The 12,681-nt window shown below is 45.0% G+C and overlaps 1 protein-coding gene across 3 annotated transcripts in view; it reads right to left on the reverse strand.

Annotated features, from left to right (window-relative positions):
* Nucleotides 1-12,681, reverse strand: part of kalrna (kalirin RhoGEF kinase a) — a gene marked incomplete at its 5' end in the record, with an annotated part of 96,997 nt that overhangs the window by 51,684 nt on the left and 32,632 nt on the right. For all 3 annotated transcript variants that reach the window (XM_079276714.1, XM_079276713.1, XM_079276715.1), the window contains 9 exons: nucleotides 1,419-1,662; nucleotides 1,810-1,984; nucleotides 2,410-2,579; nucleotides 2,960-3,151; nucleotides 6,168-6,290; nucleotides 8,542-8,673; nucleotides 9,231-9,329; nucleotides 10,898-11,029; nucleotides 12,116-12,307. In XM_079276714.1, the coding sequence (XP_079132840.1) occupies nucleotides 1,419-1,662; nucleotides 1,810-1,984; nucleotides 2,410-2,579; nucleotides 2,960-3,151; nucleotides 6,168-6,290; nucleotides 8,542-8,673; nucleotides 9,231-9,329; nucleotides 10,898-11,029; nucleotides 12,116-12,307 (1,459 nt within the window). The remainder of the gene's footprint in view (nucleotides 1-1,418; nucleotides 1,663-1,809; nucleotides 1,985-2,409; nucleotides 2,580-2,959; nucleotides 3,152-6,167; nucleotides 6,291-8,541; nucleotides 8,674-9,230; nucleotides 9,330-10,897; nucleotides 11,030-12,115; nucleotides 12,308-12,681) is intronic.

Below are 12,681 nucleotides of genomic sequence, written 5' to 3' on the forward strand. Positions count from 1 at the left end.
CTTTTGTTCGTATTTTGGTCCACAGGAAATTACAGGACAGGCTTATCACTACAGCAGCCACAGATACCAGATGTTGTTGAGCAATTGATTGACTGATTGAAGTCACAATGTAAAGAGAATTTCATCAAATATAACAAAAAGGTTTCTGAAAATACGACCCTGGCGTTCATTTCCTAAAGTCCATCTCTGAACGTCCTTCACGAGCCCTGACTCTCGCTTCTTTGGTGTTTCATGCAGGAGGACACATGAAAGGACAGACGTCCTAAAACAAGGCGTCTTTAGGGTTTCTGACAGGTGTGTGTCGTTAATGTCACACAAGGTGGAAAAAAACAGTTATGACAGAGAGGACAAGCCTCTGCTTTCTAGTTTCATTCAACATTGATTTGATATTTTTAGGTTATAATATTACAGATTCATACTTTCCTTTGGAGCTGATTACTTTATTAATATGACATAATGTTCGTGCTTGAGCTGCAGATGTTTGATCAGTTGACACACTGAATAAAAGACAAGTGTGGCGCTAAGAGAGAGTGTGTTTGTGGGTGAGAGAGATTTATCACTGCAGGGGGCAGTGTGACTAAGGCACTGACCTCCTCTCTCACACACACACACACACACACACACACACACACACACACACGCACACACACACACACACACACACACACGCACACAGTAAGAGGATTGTTGTGTGATGATTATTTAACCTAAATTCCACACATCACGCTTCTCAGTGGGATCACAGTTCACGGTGCTGCCAGAGCATCGGCGCTCCCTCTCTTCTTCGTCGCAGCTGTAAATCCAGATGTGGCTGCTCAGCAGGCAACGGGATCACATGTGCGAACGCCAATGAATCCCATAAAAGTGCTAAAAAGTATGTCGGCCTGGCAGCAGTTTACAGAAGTACACCGTTTACCGCATGGCTGTGTGTGTTTTTTCCTTCTGCTCAGTGAAAGCTCACATTCGGTCACTTGGGAAGCGCAGTAGATGCACAACGATGCCGGGAGTGAACTCCGGTGCGGAGCAAACCACAAGGGCATGCTGGGAAGTCATCTGTGCGTGCTAATTCTAAAGCACACAAGAGGGCTTCTCTGTATGGAAGCCCAGAGGGGACTTTGTCAAAATGATACAGTAGCATTGTACTTTTCCAAGAGTACAAATTTAAATTCATTTTCAAATGCTCATATAGACGTTCTACGACCATACCAAACTGGAAATGTTAATGTTTGGCAACTCTGTACAGCACACAATATATAATAAAAATGTGACAATTTAATATATATATATATTAAATATATATATATATTAAATATATATATATTAAATATATATATATATAATCTATTCTGAGCATTTCTGTCTCTTCGTTAACCCATTTCCTTCCTCACAGAGCAACGCTGTGTTTGTGTGTGCTCTACCTGAAGCCTGGACCTCCATGATGTACTGGTGCAGGTCTTGACCCTGCTGCATCACTTCGTAGGTCATGTTGTTCATGGCCGCCTTCCTCTCTGCGTGGCGCTTCAGTCGCTGCTCCGCCAGGCCGATGTCCTCTGCGCTGCCGGAGGAGGCTCCTCCGCTGCCGCTGCCGCTGCCGCCCGAGCGGCCGACGTCGCTCAGCTGGCGAGACAGATCCTCGTTCCAGGCGTCCAACTCCGCTGTGACCTGCAGGAACGGAAACAATGTGTCGGGGCCCTAAGACGGAGACCAACGGGGGACCTAGAGCAGAGCCCTGCTGTACGCCACAGCAGCCCCGAGTGCCTGCGTGAGTCCACTTTGATACCGAACCAGCACACGCTCATGCCCTCTTACCTCTATAGTGTACTGCTCAAATATGCGTAGCTGGAGGAAGATGTCCAGCTTGATTTTGCGTTCGTGGAACAGCTCCTCCATCTGGCCCTGGGCCTCGTCCAGCTGCTGCAGCACCCCCTGGATGTGCGCGATGGAACTGCAGTGAGGCGTCTTATTGGTCGACATGGCTGCATCTCTGTGGACAGAGAGACAGAGAGGAGACTTTAGAGGCCCGAACACAAGAGCATCATGAAAAATCATGACAAGCTAAAGCATACAGGTCAATCAGCATTCACACGACAGCTAGTAGAGTAACAAGTACTTTCCCTCACAACCAGCACAAACACAAATAAGAGTAAGAGGCAGAGACACAGAGAGGCCGACTCAGAAGAAAACAAACACATAAATCATACAGTCTTTGTGCCAATATGGTAATTATTATCCGTCTTCCCTGAGTGGCTAAATGAAATTGACTTTTTAATGACATTTTAAGTATGAATATTGTTACCTGAGCTGCTGCATTAATCCATCTTCCACTTTAATAACATTATGAATATTGATGTCATTACCTGGGCCTCTCAAAAACACCATCAGGAATAACTATGGGAATCGAATTATTACCTGAGCTGCTGCATCAACTCCTCTCCCTCTTTAATCACGTTGAGCGTTGCCTCCAGCGTGGCCGTCTGCTGCTGCTGAAACTGCTGGATCAGGCTCTGGACCGAATCCACCGAGTCGCAGCACACTTCGTCCAACAGCTGCTTCTGCAGCTCCTCCATCCACGACCACAGCTGGACACACAGACAGACAGACAGACAGACAGACAGACAGACAGACAGACAGACAGACAGACAGACAGACAGACAGACAGACAGACAGACAGACAGACGGGCAGGTTAGTGTAAGTGTGATCAAACCATTAGCACAGATCTGAAAATACTGGATACAGAAAACAACACTAAGAACTAAACATGACACACTACGGTGCCACTAATTGTAGCAGAGGAAGCGTTTTGTCCTACTGGGACTCAAACTTGCAATTATCACATACCAGAGTCTCGGTGGTTAATGACGGATTAATAATTAAATTAGATAACTCTCAGGCAGCAGCAGCAGGATGTCTGAGAATGTGTTCCCTTTCTGTGTGTGTGTGTGTGTGTGTGTGGCCCACCTCCTTGGTGTGTGTGTGGAAGGAGACAGACATGTCGAGCAGCAGCTTCCTGTGCTCGACTCGGCGGACAAAGTCCTGGATTCGGACTTCCAGGTGCCGGGCCGCCTTGTAGATTTCCTCGGGGTCGCACTCGCCCGTCTGAGCCAGCTGCTCCGCGGCCTCCAGCAGCTTGTCTGCATTAGTGTACGTGTTCTGAGAAGGGGGAAGGAGGGACCTTCATCATCACCATCATCATCATCATCATCATCAATATCTGGATAAGCTTAGTCTCATACCATGGCCATGGACAATACAGTTCTTCAGTTCCAAGACACAAAAAGTGCTAAAAAGTGTGTTTTTGTAATACTCATTCCGGCCACTAGAGGCTGAAAGGCGCCATCATCCCACAGTCTAAATGGGAGTAAAATTATTCATATTTTCTGCCAGGTGAGTTTTAATTTACATGATGAAAAAAAAATCTGAGCAAAACCTTTTTTCAACCTGTTCTTAGGTCATAAACAGACAGACTTTTTTTTTCATTTGCCTATCAGGGCTTCCGTAACTTTAACATCATCAATACAATATTTTTTTCGATGATGGCTACACCGAAAAAACAAATGCTGCACAGCACAGGGATAACTCCGGCCCAGGCACACACACACACACACACACACACACACACACACACACACACACATGGATCACATCATATTAAAATGTTAATTCTAGTTTCTGTGAATCAACAGAGCGAGGTTTCCCGTTTCTACCTCTATCTTCACCAAAAAAGGGACTAAATCCTGTCTGAGAGTTACAGCTCTCGGCATTCATCAGGAGGACAGAATGGATTAGTGTCGCCTATTCTGGCAAACATGAGAGATTATCTCAGTCATATTTCACGACAGGAAATAGATTACATGTGGGTGTGGTGCTAGACTGAAGAAATGTTGTGTTATGATCCCAATTATTCAAGAATATGAGTTTGGGTGAACGTCTACCGTCTGGACATTTCCCATTTCAGAGGGATTCGTGAGAAGATACAGATTATAATTTACAGGAGATTATTACTCTTCACTGCACGGTTAGGTTCAGGGTGAGGATTACAGCAGTGCGACGACGGGAAAGCAGAATCATCCCTGACACTGAATGTGGTGTAAGACCAAGACATGAATGAATGAATGAAATGGTGAATAAAATCAATACGTAAATAAATATCAATGTGACGTTATGCTTCACAAATGCTGTTTGTTTTAATGAAAGACTGGATATAAATTTCGCCGTCGCCATCTGGGAACATGGCCAACATGGCCACACCACAAACGGCATGAATATGCTAATGAGGAGGAAAAAAAGAAGAGAGAGCGCCTGACCCAAATAATGCTGATCCAGCAGTTTATGGAGGTTAATCCTAATCCAGAGTGTAAACATGAGATTACACATATATATGCTCTTCATAGGATTTACACACAATCCATGTAGGATTATCACATTACTGAACCTCCACCAAACAAAAGTAGAGAATCATTTATCGTGGATTCTGATTGGACACCTGCGTTACCGTTCTGTGATTTGAGACGGCAGTGCGTGTCATAAACCACATTATGCTTTTCTTTTTTCACTCCAAAGCCCCTCAAGGCTTCCACATTTGAACCAATACTTCTCTGTGTGTGCTTCTATAAGCAGCCACGACTGACTGTGGTGCATAGTGCTGAGCAGCAAATGTTGCACAGTTTAAAGGGATAGTTATGATGTTTTTAAGTGCGGTTATATGAGGTTCTGCTCCATAGTCAGTGTATTAATACCTACGGTCGATGGAGTTTGGAGAAACAAACAGGAGCAAAGTAATGCACTGCTGTGGACGTATTGTAGACACATAAAATAATCAATATCAGTTTAAGTGTGCATTATATTCAGATGCAGTCAGACAGACCTTCCATATGCATGTAGGATGTCTTCAAAGCCACAAGACTCCGTTCACAGAAACAGTGATTTTTACCTCACACAACATGGGAGTTGCTGGTGTGCCGCTGCCTCGATCAGTGACTTTGTGTTTTTGTTCCTGTGTGACTTTGGTGAATCAGAACTGACTCCAAAGTCCAGTTCCAGGTGCAGCCTTTCTTACACTGGAACTCAACTTGAGGATGGAAGACACAGAGGGCACTGCTGTTTGTTCTGTAGCGTCTACTTTTCTTTTACTTGAGCAAATGTTCAAACCATTTCAATTGCAGCACTGACGTTAAACACAAGCCACGTTTCCACTCACATTTAGTTCTTTTGAAATCTCTACTGAGAGCTTCCACATGTTTCTTTTGTTTTGTTTTCATCTTTATGAGCACAACTCCAGGTCCAGCGTTTCTTACACGATAGACCGTAACACTGGAATGAAATCCAGGAATGGATAACATCTTCTGCAGATCCTTCAGGAAAAGCCCGGTGACCACACATGGTTCCGTACAGAGGCCTGTTTTCGTGCTTCCCGCCGCCAACAGGCATAGTGGTTTTGAAAAATTTGGGATTAATCAAGGAAGATCATTTACAGATGTTTGCAAGGGAAGCGAATAAACATTTGATCAAAACAAACTACTTAAAAATTATCACGATAGGAGTGGACCTTTTCTGTTTTATGTTGACAATGTAAAACAGCAGAAAAAAACGGGTTTATATATATATATATATATATATATGACATTTCGGGATAGTGGTGCACTTCAGCCTCTTGTGGTTGAAATGAGTATTACAACAACAAACACAAAAAAGGGACATTTTCAGCTGCAAAACAATTATATTTCGCCTGATTTCCCGGTGAAAACAAGTAAGTTAGATAAATATTTGTGGCAAAACCTTTTTTTATTGATTTTTTAAAAGTAACTTAAATATTATCCAGGCAAAACTTTTTTTCACCTTCAGAAAACCATTTAGATCAGACGACCAGATTATTTTATTTGCTCACTTGCCTCTCAGGGCTTCCGTATTCCTGATATAAGACGGTGACAAAATCATAATTTGGGGATAAAACTGCACCTTTTTGGACAAGTTTGCATTCAGAATTTCGAATGCAACAATGAAAGCATGACACAGTGAGAAGTACAACAGTCAAAGTGTTGCTCTTTGGTGTCAGCTCATATCTAGCCGTAACCATTGATTCAGTGGCGTGTGTGTCACTCTCATTGGGGAAGTGAAAGTCTTCATTACAGTTCTTGGACGTAAACCCACGTGGACGGTCGAGACTCACCTGAGCTACGTCTTCAAAGTCGTCGTGTCTTTTCTGCAGGGCTCGGGCTCTGTGAAGGGACTTCCCGACTCCGGTGTGTTTGCTGAGGAAAGCCTCGCCGTGGTTTTCTATCCAGTCCATCACCTGGATGAGAAGAGAAGATCGCCTTCACGTCATCTCCTAACACACTTGCTTCGCCCCTTTTTTTCTTTTTCTTTTCCTTGCCAGCGAGCACACAGATCAGCGGTACAAAATGGTCTCAGACCTCATGAATTAAGAATGGAACGGATGAAACCTTCATGATCTGCGTGGGAAATGTAGGTCACTGCAGCTGTGAAGAGCTGGATGCTGAATATTCTGCCATTAGACTCGTGCAAACATCAACACTGAAGTACTTGGCAGACGACTCCATCCCTTGCTTTGTTGTATAACTGCTGTATTGATGGTACTTGTTTTGGTCATTATGACTTTTACTCGTAATTGACGACTTATACATCGTGGTATCGGTACTTCAACTTGATCCCACCACTGGCATCTCAGAGCACTTCTCAGGGCTTTGAAGGGACGAGCCATGTCGTCATCCGTGACGTCAGCGCAGTGTCGTCGGTCCAGCTGGAGCCGCAAAGAGGTCGGCGAAAGGTGACGAGTTAACGCACGCAAGCCGAAGCGCGCTGACTGCGGCTGGGACTATCGTTGCAGCTAAAACTGCCAAATAAAACCACACACCTAATATGTTCTCGTTCAGCCTTTGCGTTCTGCATCTCGGCCGCTTCCTCTCTGGGGTCGCATATATCCCGCAGCGTTACCTCTCTGGCTGGAATGGCCCTGTTTCCAGTGATTTATGGACTATCGGTATGAGCTTACTCTCTCACTTGCTCCTTGTCTCGCTCTCTGTGTGTGCCTCTCGCCCTCTCTCTCTCGGGTCTCATAGAAACTGACGCATGACGAGTGCAGTTGGCAAAGCTCAGTTTTCAATGAATTTATAACCTACTGATACAATCTCCCCTCCACTCTCCATTTGCTCTTTGTCTTTCTACCTCCCTCACACTCTCTCTCTCTCTCTCTCTCTCTCTCTCTCTCTCTCTCGGGTCACAGAGAAATGTTTGCATGGCGGCCAATGCTCAGCATCCATCTTTGTAGTCCGCCTGATGCCCCGATCCTCTCTCTCTCCCTGGAGCCATTCATTTATACATGCTTCAGTCACAGTTGCTTGTGTGTGTCCTCCTGACCTCCCCTAGTTACTGAAGAAGTAACTTTTTCCATTGATTTAATTGCCCTTGTTGACCGCAGGAACTTTCCCCAGGGGACTGGGAACATTTTGAGGAACTCATCGCCTTTCAACTGCAAGGACACGGTCTGAATTATGTTTAGGGGACAATATAGCCCCCAAAAAGGCCCTAGTCGAGGGGTAGTACCTTCTGAAAGTACAGGAACTTTCTGAGCGGGGTTTGCAGGGATGAGCGTCGCTGATTGGTCAAAAATACATTAAAACAAGGAAGTACTTTAGCATCAATTTAGGACTATTTTAAGACGAGAGGGGAGCAAAGTTTTGCTCTCGGCTTCTCTTCAGGTGAGAAATAGCAAAGTATCAGAATCTTGATTCATATTTGATCAGCGTTGCCTAATTTGATCTGAGTTTCGTGAGCTCGCTGCCTGGCGATGAACAGAACTAATTTGCATCGAGTTGAAGTCCAGTCATGATTATGCAAATTCAGATACGGCGAGTCCTCAGACAACTCGGCGAGCCGCATCCATAATGCAACGTGAAGACGGATCTCCTGCTCTCCATAGGAAACGAATAAGATCCACTTCACAGACATCAACGGAGGCACGTCTCCACTGAGACTCCAGAGGTGTTGGCGATGCCTCATTCCGACTGCACTGCTGTCAGACCCATAATCACATTAAAGAAAGTAATGCAACAAACAAATCCTCCTGCTCCCCCACCGAATATCCTTCATAAAACACAGTAATGTTTCATTTCAGCTCCCGAATATCTCTGAAACCTTTCCAGAACCACACAGTCCGCTAGTTAGTCAAACAGGAGCGTCTGATCTCGGGAATTCTTTCACATTACACACATTTAGCTGAGACGAGAGCACAGCGGAGATAAATGAACCAGTCATCGGATGTGCTCAGCAGAGTTCATCATCACATTGATCTCACGCTTACGTATAAGATGACACGCTCCACTGTGGTGTGACATCATTCTCTCACCTCGTGGGTGAGTAAAACTATCAAATCACTCAAAACTGCAAGAAAAGGTCAGACTGTCGTTTTCCTCGGCCCCTTAAAAGTTGTCATTTCAGAGATCCCCACTTGTCTGTCTGTGTGTGTGTGTGTGTGTGTGTGTGTGTGTGTGTGTGCGTGTGTGTGTGCGTGTGTGTGTGTGCACCTGCTGGACATCTTGCTGGAACACACACAGCTGCAGTCTCTGGTGCAGTCGGACCTTTCGATGCTGCCAAATATTCTCCAGACGCCGCTGATGGTGGAGAACCTCGTGAACCACGTCCAGGATGCAGTGAACCTGAGAAATAACACAAACTACACTTTTCAATTCATTCGATTACATTTTGATTTGATATAAAATACTTGAAAGGCAATGACTTTGTTTCAACCTGGAGCCTGTTCGCCCATGTGTTTGTGTCTAAGTGATTCATGTTTACAGTCTTGAGGGAGAACGCTGCAGACGGCAGTGTCATCGCTCGGGGGAACTCCTCACGGTCACATGTACTCAGATTGTTATTATAAGTGTCTGACAACATTATGGGAAGGATTTCGCTCAAGGAGAAGTTTTGTTCTGAAATCTCCCGAGGTGACGTGTTGCTGGTGGAAACACTTTTGTTTGTGTCGGAGCAGAGAAAGCGTAGCGTGGCGTTATCTCAAAGAGTTTTAATATCGTGGCTGAATAGTGAGCAGATTTCCACAACGTGCCAGAGTGAAGAGATGGAGAGATCAGAAGAGGGGACGAGGAAAGAGAGAAAGAGGGAGGCAACATGCAGATGCCAAAGTTACTTTTAAAGACGCATCTCTTTTTTTAACTCGATGGCGGAAGAAGCCCGAAGCGAGCCCAAAAGCACTCACCGCTTTGGAGTAATTCGCAGTGGCCGTCAGCGACTCAGAGTTGCCGGGACCCAGAGGCCTCTGGAGGACGTCCAACAGGGCTTTACCGTCCTGACTCACCTGGACACACAGACAGGGAAGTCACAGAGACATCACACAGATCACAACAGGTCTTGTGCTTTTTATAAAGAAACTCTTCTTCTCGGTTTCCATCTGCTCCCCGCTACAAACATACACTTTCAAAATCAGCATTCCTCTTCTTACTGTTGATTGATAAATTATACGCCGAAACCTCAGCGGCACAGGCGAGCAGTGACCCGTTTCCTTTCTGCACGAAATGAGTCCTGTGTGTCTCTTTACACCCTCGTGTTTATTTTCCATCCTGAATGCCTTCACACAGCATTCAGACACTCATTGATGCAACATGTTAGAACTACAAACATGGAGAAAATGACTTGTTTTATGGAGAGATATAAAGAGATATCCAAAATTCCCCTCAGTAAAAACCTTTGACTCTAATATGCAACAAACAGTGTCTTCACCCAATGTTCTGTTGTGGAAATGCATGCAAAAAAGCACATATTAAATAAGACAATGCATTATTTGCATACTTAACATGACTTCTCAGGAAACTTGTGATTCAAAAAATGATTGTCTTAAGATCAATAAGAAACTTGAGACGTGTCATGGCGATATCTGTTTTTACCTATTCACCTATAGTGTCTCCCCTTCTGTGTGTTTTATGAAATATACGTCTCATCCACTAATTGTTCTCTGTTATTTGAGGCCTTTGCTGTCGATGTTACGGGCTCCTGAGCTGCTAAACTGCAGGACATGAAGAGGATTCACATCGCGAGACGCCAGAGGGAAAACTATCGTTAAAGTTCCACTGCATGCTGAGGCCTCGCTCAGGAGGAACAACGCCATGAGGCGGTTTGTTCTTTTGAACCAGCGATGAAACAAACACTCCACAGAGATTACACACACTTAAAGCGACAGCACACACACACACACACACACCTGGCAGAGACACCTGCATCTTCATCTTCTCTGCTTTTCAGATGTTTGCAGTCACAGAACAGAGAACACCATGTTGTAACAAGAGGAGCTTCTGCTTACAGTTGTATTTTGTGTCACAGAGTTTCCGTTATCCTAACAAGGAAGGCTGTCAACACTCCGACACCTCGTTAAATAAGCGCTTCAAGTCAAGAGGACAGGATAAAAACCCACTCGCCAGTCTTACAGCGTGTCACTTTTTGCAGCGCTCTCACTGTAAATTGCTGTCACAGCTTGCCAAACCTAACCGCGGTCGTTCTGAGCCTCTGCTCGGAGCCTTGTGTGTGTGTGTGTGTGTGTGTGTAAATATATACGTGGACTTATCTTTTCACAGCATACATTGGGCTAACACTGCACATTCAATAACAACAAAATACACATTCATAATGGAGCAAAGACAGAAAATGACTTCTCAGAACATTCACAGAGAGGCGGCTGCGAGCGGTAAACTGAAAGTCCAGGCGTCGTAACTTCCGTTTAGAAACCACAAGGTGGTAACGGAGGTAACGCGGCCTACAGTGTCAAGTTAAATCAGCTCGGGGTATGATGCCGGCTGAAGCCTTCGTGGCCTCGTCGTCAAGGCTCCGGCGGCAGCAGATGATCAGTAGATCTCAGCCGTGCTGTGGGTTTACCTCGGTGTAGGCCTGTGTGACCTGCTCGTACAGGCTCTGGTGGCGGTGGATGGCGATTTCCAGCTCCTGCATCTCGGACGGTAACCCTCCCTCATTGCAGACTTTACACCAGGCCTCCACCTCCGACAGGAACTGAGGGAGAGACGCAGGCGCACACAGGAAGTCATGCAAAGTCTGTATTCACATGAAAATGAATCTCAAAAGACTGAACATGTGGATAGAATACTGTAGAATGTAATGCGGACTCTTTTTTCCCCACATTACAGTTGCTAATCTAACAGCTCGGCACTCTGGGCCCTTTGTTGAGGTTTGGGCTCTGACTAGTTGTGGACTATTGCATTCAATATTTCTGTAAGTTAATAATAATAATTTGAATGTCAACGTTATGGATGCAGCTTTGCAGCTGTACAGCCCGAATGCGTTCATGAACTTAGATCCCTGGTAGAAACCTAAATATCAAGTTTGGATCAAAAGATGAAAATAGAATCACCAACCAGTCAGGCTGCAGATTACATCCACGTCTGTCCAAATCATTTCATCATCATAACTAGCACATGAATTACTGAGTCATGCCCAAAGAAATGTCTTTTGTGAGATAACAGTGACCTTTGGCCACAAAATTCTAATCAGTTCATCGCGTGTGCCATTTTCCTCAAGACGTTGCTGAGATATCACGAGGAGGAGATGGACTCAGGAACACTGTGAGCTCCAGACGGCAGCGTGTTGCTAGTTTTGAGGTACTTCACTGACCGGGTTCATGAGGACAGCCGCCACATCTCTCTCTGATGCTCTCTTGAGTTTTGCCAGTTTGCTTTTGCTTGTGTCTCTTTTTGTTTCTCATTCGGCTCAATCTCAGCCAATCCCATCTCTCTCTCTCTCTCTCTCTCTCTCTCTCTCTCTCTCTCTCTCTCTCTCTCTCTCTCTCTCTCTCTCTCTCTCTCTCTCTCTCTCTCATCTCGGGCTGTCTCAAAATGTACACTTGGAGCTGATATCAAGGGCCCAGCAGGAATCAAACAAGGCCCATCTGTTGCCATGTCAACCTTCCAAGAATCAGCAGCGGAGCAGTTTGATCTATTAAATATAATCAGACGCTAGAAGTGACATTTACATTCTGGACATGTGTCTGCTGCAGAGAGATTCCCAGATTAGACACCAAATCAGCGAGCGGCAGCAGCCATCTGTTCAGCCACGGCGATAGGTTACGATGCACCATCTCACCTGCTCGGCCTTCTGGTGAAAGACGGACGACATGGCGAGGATGGTGGAGCGCTCGTCGAGTGCGGCAGCGAAGCTTTTCCAGTCCAGATCCAGCTGACTGGAGATCTGCTTTATCTGCGTGGAGGCGTAGTGGCCGGCCTCCGCCAGGCGGCTCGCCACCGACATGATTCTGTTGATGTTCACGTATGCATTCTGGGAAGAAGAAGAAAGGGGGAAAAAAACATGAACAAAACTGGCTGATCCTGTTATGATGTAACAATAATGACAATAATTTACATTCGTGGTAAACTGCAGCACAAAGTGATGACCAATAAGCATAGAATGAACACAAAAAACAGGATAAAATAATGAAAATAATATAAAAGAGAATACAGAGAATACATGACATGAAATGGAAAATAAAACCCACTGAAAATGAATAATAATAATGAACACCAGCACTCATAATTGCAGCAAGTTCATCAACAAGTCTCCATTCTATTCTACAGAACAATATTCAGCTTTGAGTGCACTCGAGTTTCACTGACTTCTTCTCATCGGCTTTGGAAGCAGCTGAACTACGGCGA

Source organism: Melanostigma gelatinosum, assembly GCF_949748355.1.
Source record: "Melanostigma gelatinosum genome assembly, chromosome: 10".
NCBI lineage: Eukaryota > Metazoa > Chordata > Actinopteri > Perciformes > Zoarcidae > Melanostigma > Melanostigma gelatinosum.